This window comes from Suillus bovinus (genome assembly GCF_016758785.1).
Source record: "Suillus bovinus strain UH-Sbo-P2 chromosome Unknown EDB93scaffold_24, whole genome shotgun sequence".
In the NCBI taxonomy this organism is placed as follows: Eukaryota; Fungi; Basidiomycota; class Agaricomycetes; order Boletales; family Suillaceae; genus Suillus; species Suillus bovinus.
The window spans coordinates 321,515-336,704 of NW_024542080.1; the positions used below are offsets into that span (position 1 = coordinate 321,515).

The following is a 15,190-nucleotide window of genomic DNA, read 5'->3' on the forward strand; positions in this document are numbered from 1 at the left end:
GTCAATTTGGGTGAATTTGGGTCCCGGTTCAGTTCGGCTGGTTTCGGCTGGACCAGTGCAAAAAGCTTAATTTCTGAACACGCTGGCTCGTCATAGTCAAAATATATAAGTTGATTTGGTTGCCGATTCGGACGATCACCGAGAATCCGAAGAATTGTGAAGTTCGAGTCGCAGAAATATTGTAAATATTGTCCTCCCCATCGCAAAGCTAAATGCAACAACATCTCAAGGAGATTGACTCCACGAGAGGCTCTGCAGGCATTGAAGGTCGAGCTCAAGGAGTATCACAAAGGAGCGGATCCTTTCAACCGTAAGATTCGCAAGCACGAGAATGTTCGAGACTGGTGGTTAGCTGTTCAAAAGGACGAAAACGCACGAGTTCTTGGGGTAACATTCATTCAATATTTTTTTTTATTTGACTCACTCTTATGTCCAGGCCCTTGCAATCAAGTTATACTCCGTCGTCCCAGTGTCGATGGCCGACGAGAGGACAGTTTCAACAATCACGTGGCTTAACAGCCCCACTCGGAGCAGACAAGACATCTTGACATTAAAAGAACATATACAGATTCGTCAGTGGCACCGCTGGCAAGCTGACGTGAGCAAAGAACCGACAGTCGCTCCTTCCGTCAAATGGCGAGATATGTATGCAACCATCCACGGTAAACCTGAGACACCACCTGTTGTCCCGCCACCTACTCGACCACCTATCGTGACCGCGGACATCATTTCGAGCCTGACCAACGAACATCAAGGTAGATGTTCAGACTCGGATGATGAAGACGGGGATTGGCGTGATAGCACGGACTATGTGGGTTTAGCTGGCATGAAAAGCACGGAGTTCAATGTGGGTAAAGACATTGACATATCATCCACGTACCTCCTCGATATTCTGTCAGACCACCCTGTACAGCCAACAGCTGCTCGTGGAGGTCCGTCGACGCCAAAGGTGATGGCCACGACTTCGTCCTCGACACCGATGGATGATGAGTGGGCGGAATGGAGATAAGCAGCTTCGTTGTATATTACGGTCAATTAGACCAAATTTACCTGCAAATTAGCGCAAATCAGCGTCAAAGAGCTATGGGTGAATTTGAGTGAATTTGCTGTCATTTACACTCGTCAATTAGGCCCTCACTGTGGGTCGTGCTAATTAGCCGGTCAACCAGAGCGGGATCCCTAATTCCCTGAGCCCTATCTAAAACGTACCACACTGAATCCATCATGCAGTTGATCCCTTTCGTTGACTCATGCTTCGTACGGTAGCCCAGTGGGAATGTGGATTGGAATGCCGTCTATATTTCGCATGAACCAGCTACTATAATGACGCCAGGGATAACACCGACATCTCAGAACTCCTACTGACAATCAACACATAATGCACTGCGAGCGGATCTCACAACGTACAGGTGATGCTGTTCGGTGGTGTAGATGGCAAACATCCCTTTTAGTCCAGACTGGTTACGAGTCTAGCCGCCGATGGCAAAAGCTAGCATGACTTCAAATGGCCTTGAATGATCAGGTGTTACCGCAGGGCCTTGTATCAAAGGCGTCAATTCATCTTATCTACTCCCAGGATTCAGAGTTTCAGGCGAAATTGTGGCAAGGATAAACCTGTCTCCCGCTTTCAAGTTGTGCTCACGTCCTACTACATCTTCGTCCACCACTTTATCGAAACCTACGTCAATGTATCCTTCTATCAAACCCTATGAGTCTGGTTTTTTCCCGGGTGCGAATTCAGATAAACATCAGCTTTAGTATGTCTTCCGGTCATCTATCGTAACATCAATGATAATCGATCGGAAGTTATGAAGTGAGTGGAAACAAGGAAGGCGATCCAGGTATGTGCTCTTATGATATTTTATGCAGTTCAGATTTAACTGTTGACTAGTTATCTTCCTCCACGGCGGTCCGGGAGGGGGAACAGATCCAGAGGATAGACAGTTCTTTAACCCTGAGAAATATAAAGTAAGTAACAGTCTACTAGGGAGCATCTTCCTATTCATATAAATCGTATTCTCTCGACGTTGTAGATTGTGCTGTTTGATCAACGGGGTGCAGGAAAGTCCACTCCGTAAGTCCTGTCGGTTCTTTGACACTGCTCCTGCATGAAACTGCGTAGGAGCGCAGAATTAGAGAACAATACTACGTGGGACCTCGTGAAAGACATCGAGGTCCTTCGGCAGAAGCTAGGTGTCACGAAATGGCACGTATTTGGTGGTAGCTGGGTCTGTGCTAGTGCCTTTTCTTCTAGACTTCATCACTGACACAGACGTACAGGGCTCTACACTCTCCCTGACATACGCCCAGGTTTGTGATCGGCTTCCTTCTATACGATATCTTGTTTAAGCAGTCAATACATTACATAGGCGCATCCAGACAGAGTCAAGTCCCTCGTACTCCGGTGAGCCTCGGTGCTGTTGGTACATATCAGGCAGTTCTAAACAACCAATTATTTCAAAGCGGAATCCTCACGCTAAGAAAAAGGTATGCGTTACTTGATAAGCTAAAGTAGAACCTGCTGACCACTTGCTATTTCTTTCAGCGAACTGCGATTTTTCTATCAGGATGGCACTTCCCATCTTTTCCCCGAACAATGGTAATTTAACATAGTAACAACAAACCTTCATTGTGAGGTGACCCAGTTGTATAGGGAAGAATACCTGGCCCCGATTCCAGAGGCTGAACGGCACGACATGATGAAGGCTTATCACAGCCGCTTGAACTCTTCGGACGCAAATGTCAGTCTGGCCGCTGCAAAGGCGTGGGCGAAGTGGGAGTAAGTAGCATTTCCCTCCACTCCGTTGGTACTGTGTTCATTGCTGACATCGTATTGTAAGGATGGCCACATCAAGGTTGATCGTAAGTGCGGATGCTGTCGCCCAAGCAGAGAAAGATGATTTCACAAAGTACGTGAACCCAGCGACGAATTCGATTTTCTGCTGAATCAACATTCAGCACATCTGCCCGGATCGAAAACCATTATTTCGTCAATGAGGTTTGTCAGTTAGAGAGTTGGCCCGACTGTGATTTACAGTGGTGAATATGCAGGGCTTCATGCGCGATGGTCAACTGCTTGAAAAGCAGGAAATCGATAAGATGTACGTGTATGCTACACGCGTCCTTGATCCCTTCTCACTGTTCCTAGCCGTCACATTCCGACCATCGTGGTTCAAGGAAGATACGATGTTATATGCACCGTATGCAGATTTTTCATGTTTTCAGATACGTCCTTACTGAACACGCTTGGATTCCTAGGCAACTACTGCATGGGAACTGAAACGGGCTTGGCCAGAAATTACTCTGCACATCATCCCAGATGCAGGACACTCTTCGCACGAGCCTGGCATCGAGAAGAAGCTCGTAGAGGCAGCTGATATCATGGCTTCCAAGGGTTTGTAGTAAGTCTATATCAGAATAAAGGTCCTGAATTTTGAGATAATTAGCATAACATACTGAACATGTAGGAATCTTTGTATGCAGTAGCATTACACATCGTTTGGAATACAGAGCAACAAGTATACGAGTGTGTGCAAGATACAGTCGGCAAGTCTGGCGTCCGTCTGGGCCTAGTAGCGTCCATGCAAGTTTAGTAGCATCAAGTGTGAGTCCGGTAGTGTCCGTGCAAAGAGACCGAAAGAATCCATCATGCATATTTCTTCAAAGATCCGGTCGTTATGGGCGGTGTGCGACGAGGCTTGGCCTTCTGTAGCTATGTCTGTTAGTGGTTAGGATTGCGGTGACGCGAAGCCGGCAAAACAAAATTCGCCTTCTGGACAGCCTTCAGTGTTTCAGAAACTCGAGTCAAAGGTGATTGCGGCTGCCTTCCCGCGTTGGCGTTGTGTGCTATCGGCTGGTGGAAGGGTTTGAGTAGGACTTTCTGGTGTCCCGCGCTCAGCTGGTTATATGTGCTATTAGCTGGTGGAAGAGACTTGCTGCGCTGATGCTAAGTGTTGTTGGCTGCCAGTAGTGAAAGAGCCTGAGTGGAACTTGAATGACAGACATAGTGCTAAGCGAAATGCGACTTGAATGAAGAACATCAATCACCTTGGCAGTTTGTATAGCTATGCGGTCGCTGGAATTACTCTTTGAATTTTCAAGGAGTCAGGAACAGTACCAGTTAAAACACTTTGAAGGGGGTCGCATTGTCGTCATCTTCATCTTCATGGTCTTGAGATTGGTTGTTATGTTGGCCATCATCGTTCTGCGAGTTGTCACCTCCATGACCATGCTCATCATCGTGGCCAATGTCCGAGTCCCCATCGATTCGTCAACGACTTTCAAGTTTCAAGGTGTGTTGCAACTTGTATCCAAGTTGTATCACGTGATCACTGTTACCGTATTCATTTCATTCTTCATCATTTCTTCCGCCCTAACACGCCTCTTAGAGACGACTTGGGCCAGAAACCTTGGGCCAGAAACCATCAAGCTGCGACTCGGAGGAACTGCGCGGGCACGCCTCTTGGAGATGAACATGAGCATTCTGAGGAGTCACGCTTGGTGGCTCTCTTAATTTTATTCTACCTACTAACTGTACCATTCAGGTGAACGAGGTCGACCGGAATATCTTGCGCGCAAAACTTGGCAAAAAAATTTCTCATGCATGCAACGTCTGCGGCATGCCGCTGACCGTCCTGATCAAATCGACACTCTCTACTCCGTCCCGGACACCTTGGTCTCAACAGAGTCAACACCCCGTTCTCTCAACGTCGAACATGCGACGAATCTTCTACACACTACACCCATCTCCAGTATTTTTCGCAATGAAAAAAGTTGACCATACAACATTTTTAACCTGAGTGACTGAGTCCTTTTCACTCATTCGGAATGCGTTTGTGATGTACGGCGCAATCTGTCCTTAATCCCGGTCAACATCAGCAAGGACTTGTGTCACTGCAAATACGACGTGCCTCGAGATCATGTTACAGGCTGTCCGTCATTCGACCCAAAACAGTAAACGGAGTTTCATTTAGTTTGCGCCCCATCAGAATCAATCACCTGTAAGGCCAACCTATCCATGATCCTCACCTGGCTATTGCCCCAAAAAAAGCATAATATTTATGTCGAGGCCACGATTTTGGCATAACACCCATTCAGTAGGACGGAAATTTGTTCCCTCTGCATAGGAGAACTTTTTCGAGTTTTGAACCTGCTCACTCTGACCCTGCCGCACCAGGAAGCAAGTGTACGCGTGCACTATTCAATTTACAAAACGGCCATGCTCTCCGCGAGCTTCTATGCATTGGCTCCGTGCTGTTCCCTCCTTGCGCTTTCCAGGCCTTCTCCTTGCTCACCTAATGTGATTTAGACTTGCCGCGTAAACAAGTGCAAGGTATACAAGCGCAGTGGCTGGCTTCTACCACGATATAAGGAACGAGGATTCCAACTGTCACAACAGAACAACACTCCTCTTCAACTCCTCCCAACTCCTCTACCCTCACCGACTACCAACATGACTGACGTTCTTGGTGTTCTTGTCATCGCTCGTAATGGTGACCGCACAGAATACTACCAGGACCCCAAGAACTATGAGAGCTCCTACACCGAAAGCACTGCTCTTGGTGCTGTAAGTCACTGGTATGCAGCCTGTAGCTTCTCTAGCTAATGCAGTCTTGCCACAGGCCGAATCTCACCAGCTTGGGTCCTTCCTTCGCTCGACCTACATGTCCTCATCTTCTCCTTCATACATCGAGAAATTGAAAACCGACCTCGTGGACACCCATGAGGTTCACGTCCATGTCAAGGCTGGCGGTGAGGGTACCGTGATCTTTGACTCTGCTATCGCCCTCCTTCAGGGTCTTTTCCCTCCTAACCCTGCCAACAAAATCGTTCTTGCCAACGGAACCACCGTCATTGCTCCTCTTGGTGGTTACCAGTACGTTCCAATCGAGACTGTCGAGCCCTTCAACGACAGGTCCCTTGAGCCATGGACCGACTGCCCAGTAAGCAATACAAAAATTCAAACCTGGGTAACTGCAATCTAACCATGACCTGCAGGCTTTCGAGCAACACATTTCCAATGTATACTCGTCTCCTGAGTTCAAGGCGACCGCCCAGGCTGCCGGTTCTTTCTTCGGTGCTGTTAGGGACTACGTTTTTGGCCGCCCCACTACTCTTGAGAACGCTGTAGGTTATACCTTTCATTCTTTGATACATATGCTGATTGCCTTTGTGATTTAGTGGAATGTGTGTCGCCATGTAACCTAGATCGCTGATGTCAGGCTGAATTTCTTCTAGATTTACGACTACGTCTCGACTGAGCTTTCTCACAACAAGACATATGCTCACCGCCTTCCTCCCACCTTGGTTGAGCAGGCTCGTGGCTTTGCTGACTACCACGAGAACGCCATTTTCTCGGATAAGGATGTCGGTGGTATTGGTAACTGTGAGCCGATTTCGGTTCATGTACGGTGTCCACTACTAATCCTGTTGTTGTTCAGTGGCTGGCCGCACGATCCTCCACTCGGTCTTGAACTCCCTCCAACGTATTGCATTCAACGGTGACCCTCTGCAGTTCCTCCTCATTGAGACCTCATACCAGCCTTTCATCTCGCTATTCCACATGCTTGAGATGACCAAGGAGAACCCTGAGCTTGCCAGTATCCGTACGTATAATTTCACTTCAATACATTCAGTCGATTCACGCAAAGACTACAGCGAACTATGCTTCTGCTCTTGCCTTCGAGCTCCGTCGCGGACCTCCCCCTGAAGACCGTGACTTCGTCAGGATCAAGTTCAAGAATGGCACCAACGGCGACTTCGAGACCTTCCACGCTTTCGGCCACAAGAACGACATCTCTGCAACGGAATTCATCTACAAGATCAGGGTAGGCACCTGTGCTAGTCTTTGAATTTGCTCGTCTTAAAACTACTGTTCCAGAACTACGCCATTACCAGCCAGAAGCAATGGGCCGCTATTTGCAACTCAGGTCTTGAGGGTGGCTGGTTCCAAATCGGCTCTCAGAACGAGGTTTCCAGCACTGTCTTCGCCATTCTGGCTGCTGTCTTCCTCCTCGGCATGTTTGTTCTCTCCAAATTCGTCAAGAATGCCCGTGCCAAGGCTCAGAGCACTCGCATCCGCCTTGCTGACGACGAGGTGAGTCAGTCGCACCTGCCCCAGAGCCCGTATCCCAATTATGGAACCCTTTTGAACGTCCGCCCTGGTATCGTGCCTTTCTGAACCGTACCGACCAACTGTCCTTTCTCATGACAGAACGTCGTCGCTCAGCCCGCTTCTATGAATGAGAAGCAGCACCTTCCTTTGTAAGCGCCGGTTTAGTAGGAGTCGGGGAGGTTGAAAAGTATCTTCGTTATACGCTTCAGTGGGGTGGGGTTTTTTGTTTGATTTGTATTTGGACCGCATCGCATTGCTTCACGGACTCTTCCCACATTTTTTCTTCTCATTTGCAATATGACTGTTGTAGTTTATTAGACTCGGTTCCCATAGTTTTGTAATTTCACACATTTTCTCGGATCTTTGCATTACTTGCTGTGACATTGTGGATCGGCATGGCCAAGGTAAACCATCGAATCGCAAAAGGCTGTTCCGAAACTTTTGCTAAATCGCCGCTCAGCGTGTATAATGCCTGGACACCATATACAGAATGCATGTCATTGATCGCGGAGGGTGATTATTTGATACAGGGCATATTACAGGTGAAACGTTGAAGACACGCAATGATACCCAATGCACACTTTCTAATCTGGAATCGAAACCGTCACTTTTACTTACCAGAAACGTCATTCTTAGCGACCAAAACCGCACGGTACCTCACTTTTCCTTTCTCAAGCTTATCTATCGCCTCCTCTATGCCAGCCTCGGTCATCGGGAACTCCTGAACGATGGGCCTGATGCCATGAAATGCTGCAAACCTCAACATCTTGACATGTGTTCCACGCGAAGGGCAGATACTGCCTTGGAGCGTGATACCATTAACGACGAGCTGCATATACGGCAAGGTAAGGGTGTCACTGGACACAGTAAGCGGGTATATCTTGGCATGCGGCGTCAGAGTCTTGAGGTAGCTACAGACTGTTAAATGATGCAGTCACAGAATCACAACAGGGACGTACCATTTCCATTCAGGCTGTTGGGATGTTGTGACAAAGAGGTGCTTGAGGGGTGCCCCTATATCGAGCGTCTGGACATCCTTCGTCGCGTAGAACTCACTCGCGCCAAGATTCATCGCCTCCTCCCTTTTATCCTCTGTGTGGGAGAACACCACGACCTGACAACCCATTTTCGCAGCGAACTGGATAGCGAGATGACCGAGGCCGCCAACGCCGATAATACCTACCCGGTCGGTGGATATCATGCCATGGAGGTGCATAGCGTTGAAGACGGTCGCGCCGGCGCACATAAGAGGAGCTGCTTCGGAAGAAGAGATTTCATCGGGGATATGGAAGAGGAAGCCAGCTTTCCAGATAGCGTGCGAGGCGAAGCCGCCTTGGTCTAAGTCGGCGTTCGCATACATGGCGCGTTTTGAGCAGAATATTTCGTTTCCACTGAGACACTCGTCACAATGCCCACAGGAGTTATGCAGGTATCCCCAGCCAGCGCGGTCGCCCCTGTTTGTGGTTTTAATTTATGACGCTCTTAGATCTTAAAAAAGTGTATACTTTTTGAAGGTGGTGACATCGGAACCAACCTGTTGCACGACGCCGACGCCTTCATGGCTGAGAACCATGTCAGTTGTCTTGTAGTGCAGATCTGTACCACAAAGGCCGGCGTGAGTGATTTTGAGGAGGACCTCGTCAGGCTTGAGACCGTCTTTGTGAGTTGTTGATGTAACGATCTTCCCGCTGGAGGAGCCTTTGAAGACAGTGAAATCGATACCGTGACCTGCCGCCATGGTGTTCAAGTGATGAAGAAGTGATTGATTTAAACAGGGGGGATGAAAGAGAGGGATATGGAGAGACATTAATCCAGCAGGGCTCTTATATCAGGGTGCTGAGTCATGACTCCAATGGTATTCAGGAGTAGCTCGAGCCGAGCCGGCTTCAGATGTAAATGTCTGAATCGGGAGAAGCATAAACTTGACGCGTCGAGGTCACGTGCTCCAAAAGTAACAGAGATGATTTATGGAAGCTAGCACGAATCACCAAGAACACATACTCGAAGAATGCTTTGATTTCAACGTAACCCATACGACAAATATAAGAGATAAAATAGTAACCATAGCACAAGGAACGACTCCAAAAAAAAATAAAAGAACGATTAAATCATATGTACAGCACAATCGTTCACTTCCAAGTCATCACAGTCATGAGTTTTCAGTAGGGAAAGGTAATGAGCCACCTCCAGGGCGTTCACCGTGTACGCGGAAACGGTACAAACACGTATACCCGTCTTTGCCCCAGTTATTCTTGATTACAAGCGCCACGATACCGAAATCCAAAGAGAGATCGCGGACTTCCTGGCGCACAGGGAAGGTTTGGATGTTTGAAGGCGCGTGAATATCATATGTGAACGATGCAAGGCGGATAAACGATACGTCGTGGGGAAGCGTAGCCGGATAGTCGTCCTCAAGATCCGCTTCAGAAACAGCCTCTCCAGCTTCATTTGCAGCCTCTCGTCGCGCAGCTTGTTCTGCGCGCCATGCTGCAACTTTTGCCAAATTGTCCTTGCCCTCTACTTGGCCCCAAACCTCCATGTCTTTGGGAGCGGTGCTGAGATCGAACGCGACTTCCTTGGCAACGTGGTCAATGGTGATATCAGAGATGATAGCAGGGAAGGCGAGCATCACGCCCAATTGACCGTGAGGCCCGGCCAAGGGCCAGCAGTTCCCGCTGTGCAAATCTTGATGCAAAGCGGTTATTGGTGATCGGCCAACTTCATACCCATGGCCAGTGATAAGACCCAGGATCTGCCCTCGCAATGTGCTTGGCCGCAACTCAAGCGTACCACTCGTAAGATGAGGTATTGGACGTGCACCACCGGAATGAAGCGCGAAATCAGGACGAGAAATAATATCCTGAGTCCCATATCGTGCAATGGCGCTGTCGACGAGCTGAGAGATGAGCGAAGTGACATCAGAACCATCCGTAGATTTGATGGTCAGACCAGCACCGGTGCCGACAGTGGATGCCAACTTGGACCACCAAGCTGGGCCAGCAGGCACGTTAACTGGAGCACGTGCAGCATTTTTGGTTTGCTCCAGGGTGTCCTTTACACCATCCTCGATGCTTCCAAGCCGCTCCTCCAGAATTTTCAACTTAGCCCGTGCCTCTTCGTCGTTAGCAGGTGATGGCGGTGAAATCACAGTCTCCCTGGGGAGACGCTCCACAGCACTTAGCTGAGAATGCAAGACCTCAATCTCCCGTCTAAGGTCGACGAGACCTTGACTCGAAGATGATTTGAGATGAGTTTCGGTGTCAGAAATACGCTTGGCCTCGTCACGAATGCGCGCTTCGAGAGCAAAAATTCGGCTGACAACATCTCCATGTGCACGAGCCTCGAGATCTTGCTGGGCACGAGCACGTTGTTGGTCAAGGGAAAGACCCGACAGAGCGGCTTCGATATTTTGAAGCCTAGCACTAAGTTCATCAAGGTTCGTGATCGGCGTATCGGGTGCATAATATTGGCGTTGCGGTGAGCGAATGGGTAACACTTGGAGGATGGGGTCGTAGAACTGATACCAAAGAGCATAGAGAGAAGCAGCGACGAAAAGGTATCTGGCAAGAGTGACGAATGGTCCTGCCTTGATGCGCGAGAAAAAGGAGGCTGGACGCATGAAGATGATGTCGAATATCGACCCAAATATACGGCCAAGAATGAGGGACAGGAGGGCTATAATGCGTATGCCCCACGCAAAGATACCCAGAAGGAACCGTAGAATACGGTTAACAGCGAGGCCTAGGAGACCCCCGACCGAGAATGACCGTGATGGCATGTCAGATGTGTTGGAGAAACCATCCACAGCTGGAGGTTCATCCATCTCAGGAATGGAATCAAGCCCCACTTCGAGGTCAGTTGGATCATCGGAATGGGGAGGGACAGAGCCGCGAGGTATTGAGGACCTTGAAGGCGGGGGTACAGAGCGGGTGACTGACGCACGCTGAGCTGAAGAGCGCTATGAAAGATAATGAGCGAAAAAGCTAAAATCAGAATCTTCATCCATACCTGCTCACTTTCGCTGCTACTGTCGTCTTCTTCACCATCAATATTAGTCTTGCTGCCCCTCTTCTTCTTCCGTCGCTTATCGTAGCCTGCCACTGGCAGCGTCGTAAGAGGACCTCCACCTAAATCTCTTTTCTTAATTTTTCTTCTTCTTTTCCGCCCATCGTCAGAAACATCGTCGGAGTCCCCTTCCATGTCAGATTGTGAGGGCTGATACGCCTTGTTATCAGTGGACATCCGGTTCCGTTTGTGGCTGGGTGCAGGCCTCTTGGAAGCAGACTGCTCTTGTTGCTCACGAGCTAGGTTTTGCCGCATTGTCTCTTGATATTCTTGCTCCTCTGATGCGTAGTCATAACTTGAGTCTCTGCCATTTGTGGTTGTGTTGGCAGTTGAGATATCCGCTGGCTCAGTTGAGCGGGGACGCATGTAAAAGGAGGTTGCGGACGTCAGGGCGCGCTTGGAAACGTCGACGACCTGCTCAAAGGGGCTCTTCCCGCGAGCACTATGGTCACGTTCTTGGGATTCCTGATTGTCTTCGCCTTCGGAGTCGGACACGTGTGTCATGTTGGAGTCCTGCTTCGAGAGAGTCCTACGCGTATTGCGCTGTGAAAGACGATTTGGAGGTGGTGCTAGTCGGCGACTGCTAGTGGAGTGGGTCTCTTTCTCATAGTCGACAGATGTGCTTCGAGGTACGTTGAGGTTTGTTTGGGATCCAGAGGCCCATGCGTTATTGGGATTACTGGAATGCATCTCGTGTAACGTAGATGCGGCTTGGTTGAATGCGCTTGCAATATTAACAGAAGTGTCCTTTACGCTCCACGTCTCAGGAGCGAGCGTTGCTTGAGACTGCTGGAGTGACCGCTCGCGCTTTAGGCGGGCGTAGCGGACGAGAGCTGTCTCGTCGTCTGCTATGTCGACCGTGGATGCAGATGATGTGGGTTTAGTCGGTGATTTGGAGCCTGCTGTTGGGGCTCTGAGGGGAATGTGAATATATGATGAGGGTACTGTTGTAAGATGTGATATGACAGTACTCACCCGTACGCGTAAGAGGTTGTTGTTGTGGAACGTGGTGGACTTGCAGGAGGATTGACGGTTCTAGCAGTTGGATTATTGTGAACTTTAGCAAGATGTGTCTTGTTGAGGAATGTGTGATGATCTAGACGTCTGCCTTGACCGAGAGGTGTGCCCGCGAATGACATATGTAAGCCCGTGCAAGGCTGCTTCGAGGCGTGTTAACCTTGATTAAGAGCACGCTCCAAACACGTTTTTACGGTGCAGTTATGCGTAACTCGGTCGGCGTGTTGTGATAGCGCCAACCCAGTAATCAAAATAATGCAGGTAATAGTCTGCAACTTTTGTCAGTTATCAGTTAGCACGTTAAAAACGAGGATGAGGAAAATGTTGCTTCAAGAGCGTTTCGTGGCAGCATTAAACATAAAATGCGACCAAAGCGTTTCTCGTCAAATCACACGTGTTTACTATTCTTTGTACAGAATCCACGAAAGGAAACCATAATACAATGACTTGTTCCACTGGCAAGGCGTCGCGACGTGGACAAAAGCTCGAAATCTGGTCGTATTCACAATGGCAAAAGCATACGACAACCGTTGCTGGCCGATGAGACCACCCGAATCCGTTACCATAAGACTCGTTGTTTGACTTTCAGCCAGGTATATCCTAACCGAGAGGTGATCCTTGTGATGGTCAAAGCGAGTCGCACACGCTCAAACAGCCTTTTTTGCTTTGCGGCTAGCGAACATTCATCTCACATGTTTACAGCAAAGAAAGCTAATCATTACCACGTTCTCAAAGCACCACGACGTAGACAACAGGTCAATGCTATCCGCCCCGGCGACAAAGCGTACTACTTGCCCTCCACCGTGACATGGGCGGTACCGTTTTTGCGAGACCATTGGAACTCGTTAGTAAGTACAACATACTTATTGCCATGGGCCCACATGGGATGGCCCGTCCCTAGTGGTACATTGTCACACTTGGCTGCCCATCTGAGACGGGTTAATTCACTGAATGGGCTCTCGTGCAGGCATATGCGCTGGGACCACGCCTGATCCTTGGCGTTCGAGAATACCACGCTAAGCTCGTGGCCAACTCCGACGCAGTATCTGCTATGACCTCGATCGCTTTCCAGGAGCGCGTGCATGTATCGACTAGCAGTAGTGTGTGACACACGGGAGGTCAATAGTTGTCTGGTGCTCTGCAGGAAGCAGTAAAATTCGTGTTTTGTCTCCATTCCAACCGTCGTTACATTACCTATGATAATTATTTGGTTTCATACGAAGATTTCGATGAGACACTAGTGGGCCTGGGCAATATTTTTGTCGTAGTATTCATTCACTAGTAATGTGCTATAGGTGCTGACATGGACAGTGTATCAACCAGCATCCTGGACAACCTTACTGTACTAGGAGTGTACTGAACGAGGTCGAGAGTGAGAGATGCTCATAGGCGATGCTGCCGGAACGCTAGGGCGCACGTTCCAGTTCCAATTGGCTCTTACTTCTCACCCCTGGAGACAACTCGCGGCTTGCCTCTTGTTGTACGCGAAACACTATGGGGCTGCAAACAAGTTGTAGTGTGCCGCGTTGATAGTTCATTTCCTCGTTGTTGCAGTACAGGAGACTCGGGCACTCCAGCGAAATTCTGCGTCTTGGCAACATCAGGCTCAGACTCTGGCTCGAAATCATCTTGACTTGGAAACACGGTGGTTGTAGATAATGTGCTGTGCACTGCGCGCACTTGGCTCAATGCGCCCACTGGATTGGGTCTTAAATTTTATATCCAAGGTCTACATGACGGCAATCGTAATCAGTTCAGAGTAGGCTCAGATTACGAAGTTTGAGTGACTTACAATTTCCAACGGGTCCAAGGCTCCAGAAGTGAGACATTGCAGTTCAATAGCACCTAGAAAACCGTGCAGTGTAATTGTGCGCTAGGCAAATTGGACGCGTTTGAGGGTGGTTGGCCATCGGCGTGATGATACTGGCAAGCTTGGATTGAACGCGTCGAAGAATGAATCTGACGAAGTGACATTCAGGTTGATTCGGAGTAGGTGACAGTGGACAGAGCCCTGGTTGTTGTTGTTATCTTGAAAATGACATACTATGGAGAGGCTATTGTAGGGAGGTTGGGATCATGTTTACTGTAGCCTGCCATAGCTTGTGGTAGTCGAGTGTCTAGTGTAGTGGGCACGCTATTCACGGTGGCAATATGGCAAGTCCCGTGCCATCACACGAAAAGTGTTTTCAAGAGTCAATGGAAATTATATTGACATCAACCGCACAGTGGCGCCGAGTCGCCGCCGACAGTGTGCATCAGTAGTTGTATGACACAGTGAGTTATTCTCTCGACTCCTTCGAAGTTCAAACTTTATGTGCCAACAGAATGTTGCCGCCTTCAGCCATTATGCACCCAATATGATTATTTTCTCTCATGTTCTCTCTCAGCGCTCTCTTGATTTAGGGTTGATGTTGTATTTTCATCATACAAATTACATACACCAATCACAGAACCTCAACCAGGACGTCTCTCGTGAAACCTGATGCCTTTCATCATGACACCAACTCCACGATAAAAATCAAATCTGCTTCGAAGTTCGCTCACCCTACCATCCTGATGATACGTTAGTCGATAGCCAGATTTCCGAAGCAAAGCTGGGAGGGTGTCCAGGAAGCGATGGATGGCCTAAGGATGAGACGAGACATCGAAATATGTGCTCACAGGTAGGTGTCAGTAGCCACAGGGTAGGATGTGATGCTTCGTGTAGATCTCCCTACTGACTTGTCTGGTCCAGGGTTGCTAATGCAATGTCCATGAGAACTATCATCATGATCATCTGCTCCCCGGGCCTGTGCTGGCGAGCCGAAGAGAGTGGAGATGACAGTCTTTTCGATAGTCCCACGATGATCGGTATGCGTCAAACTGATGAAGTAGTCCTTGGTTGCATTGATCGACTGATGCGCGTGTAGCGAAAACAACATCTCGATAACGACATTGGAAATTAGGTGACAAGACCGGTGTTTCTTTCGTGCAAATGTATAACGACATCTACTA

At 48.8% G+C, this 15,190-nt stretch overlaps 6 protein-coding genes across 6 annotated transcripts; 4 read left to right on the forward strand and 2 right to left on the reverse strand.

Annotated features, from left to right (window-relative positions):
• The first annotated feature begins 213 nt into the window (after nucleotides 1-213).
• On the forward strand, nucleotides 214-1,050 carry EDB93DRAFT_1143743 (uncharacterized protein). Its single transcript, XM_041449412.1, has 2 exons — nucleotides 214-821; nucleotides 881-1,050. The coding sequence occupies exons 1-2, from the start codon at nucleotides 476-478 to the stop codon at nucleotides 985-987; spliced, it is 453 nt and encodes a 150-aa protein (XP_041308184.1). The 5' UTR covers nucleotides 214-475; the 3' UTR covers nucleotides 988-1,050.
• Nucleotides 1,051-1,459: 409 nt separating this feature from the next.
• EDB93DRAFT_1143752 (proline iminopeptidase) lies at nucleotides 1,460-3,446 on the forward strand. The gene is made up of 15 exons (XM_041449413.1): nucleotides 1,460-1,551; nucleotides 1,577-1,757; nucleotides 1,807-1,841; nucleotides 1,892-1,968; nucleotides 2,034-2,074; nucleotides 2,123-2,228; nucleotides 2,370-2,404; nucleotides 2,464-2,487; nucleotides 2,546-2,599; nucleotides 2,654-2,779; nucleotides 2,841-2,909; nucleotides 2,959-2,998; nucleotides 3,052-3,101; nucleotides 3,149-3,200; nucleotides 3,259-3,446. The coding sequence occupies exons 1-15, from the start codon at nucleotides 1,515-1,517 to the stop codon at nucleotides 3,400-3,402; spliced, it is 1,071 nt and encodes a 356-aa protein (XP_041308185.1). The 5' UTR covers nucleotides 1,460-1,514; the 3' UTR covers nucleotides 3,403-3,446.
• Nucleotides 3,447-5,011: 1,565 nt separating this feature from the next.
• Nucleotides 5,012-7,495, forward strand: EDB93DRAFT_1143755 (histidine phosphatase superfamily). Its single transcript, XM_041449414.1, has 9 exons — nucleotides 5,012-5,042; nucleotides 5,125-5,566; nucleotides 5,622-5,942; nucleotides 5,998-6,126; nucleotides 6,181-6,186; nucleotides 6,238-6,385; nucleotides 6,441-6,605; nucleotides 6,658-6,827; nucleotides 6,881-7,495. The coding sequence occupies exons 2-9, from the start codon at nucleotides 5,453-5,455 to the stop codon at nucleotides 7,178-7,180; spliced, it is 1,353 nt and encodes a 450-aa protein (XP_041308186.1). The 5' UTR covers nucleotides 5,012-5,042; nucleotides 5,125-5,452; the 3' UTR covers nucleotides 7,181-7,495.
• Nucleotides 7,496-7,724: 229 nt separating this feature from the next.
• On the reverse strand, nucleotides 7,725-8,852 carry EDB93DRAFT_1250044 (chaperonin 10-like protein; the record flags this gene model as incomplete). The annotated part of the gene is made up of 3 exons (XM_041452939.1): nucleotides 7,725-8,025; nucleotides 8,074-8,568; nucleotides 8,620-8,852. The coding sequence occupies 3 exons, from the start codon at nucleotides 8,850-8,852 to the stop codon at nucleotides 7,725-7,727; spliced, it is 1,029 nt and encodes a 342-aa protein (XP_041308187.1).
• A 260-nt stretch (nucleotides 8,853-9,112) lies between these two features.
• On the reverse strand, nucleotides 9,113-12,579 carry EDB93DRAFT_1225957 (uncharacterized protein). The gene is made up of 3 exons (XM_041451214.1): nucleotides 12,155-12,579; nucleotides 11,123-12,092; nucleotides 9,113-11,072 (listed from the first exon to the last, which is right to left on the reverse strand). The coding sequence occupies exons 1-3, from the start codon at nucleotides 12,316-12,318 to the stop codon at nucleotides 9,264-9,266; spliced, it is 2,943 nt and encodes a 980-aa protein (XP_041308188.1). The 5' UTR covers nucleotides 12,319-12,579; the 3' UTR covers nucleotides 9,113-9,263.
• A 309-nt stretch (nucleotides 12,580-12,888) lies between these two features.
• On the forward strand, nucleotides 12,889-13,304 carry EDB93DRAFT_1250046 (uncharacterized protein; the record flags this gene model as incomplete). Its single annotated transcript, XM_041452940.1, has 2 exons — nucleotides 12,889-13,044; nucleotides 13,164-13,304. The coding sequence occupies 2 exons, from the start codon at nucleotides 12,889-12,891 to the stop codon at nucleotides 13,302-13,304; spliced, it is 297 nt and encodes a 98-aa protein (XP_041308189.1).
• Nucleotides 13,305-15,190: the final 1,886 nt, after the last annotated feature.

What these genes read in the sequence shown, in the direction of transcription:
- EDB93DRAFT_1143743 (XM_041449412.1), top strand. Translation starts at nt 476, where the DNA reads ATGGCCGACGAGAGGACAGTTTCAACAATCACGTGGCTTAACAGCCCC. An exon ending in CACGGACTATGTGGGTTTAG is followed by an intron (nt 822 to 880) that starts CTGGCATGAAAA and finishes TCATCCACGTAC; the next exon opens with CTCCTCGATATTCTGTCAGA.
- EDB93DRAFT_1143752 (XM_041449413.1), top strand. Translation starts at nt 1,515, where the DNA reads ATGATCAGGTGTTACCGCAGGGCCTTGTATCAAAGGC. An exon ending in TTAACCCTGAGAAATATAAA is followed by an intron (nt 1,969 to 2,033) that starts GTAAGTAACAGT and finishes TCGACGTTGTAG; the next exon opens with ATTGTGCTGTTTGATCAACG. An exon ending in AAGCAGGAAATCGATAAGAT is followed by an intron (nt 3,102 to 3,148) that starts GTACGTGTATGC and finishes CACTGTTCCTAG; the next exon opens with CCGTCACATTCCGACCATCG.
- EDB93DRAFT_1143755 (XM_041449414.1), top strand. Translation starts at nt 5,453, where the DNA reads ATGACTGACGTTCTTGGTGTTCTTGTCATCGCTCGTAATGGTGACCGC. An exon ending in TGTCGGTGGTATTGGTAACT is followed by an intron (nt 6,386 to 6,440) that starts GTGAGCCGATTT and finishes GTTGTTGTTCAG; the next exon opens with TGGCTGGCCGCACGATCCTC. An exon ending in AATTCATCTACAAGATCAGG is followed by an intron (nt 6,828 to 6,880) that starts GTAGGCACCTGT and finishes CTACTGTTCCAG; the next exon opens with AACTACGCCATTACCAGCCA.
- EDB93DRAFT_1225957 (XM_041451214.1), bottom strand. Translation starts at nt 12,318, where the DNA reads ATGTCATTCGCGGGCACACCTCTCGGTCAAGGCAGACGTCTAGATCAT. An exon ending in ACAACCTCTTACGCGTACGG is followed by an intron (nt 12,093 to 12,154) that starts GTGAGTACTGTC and finishes CATTCCCCTCAG; the next exon opens with AGCCCCAACAGCAGGCTCCA. An exon ending in GTAGCAGCGAAAGTGAGCAG is followed by an intron (nt 11,073 to 11,122) that starts GTATGGATGAAG and finishes TATCTTTCATAG; the next exon opens with CGCTCTTCAGCTCAGCGTGC.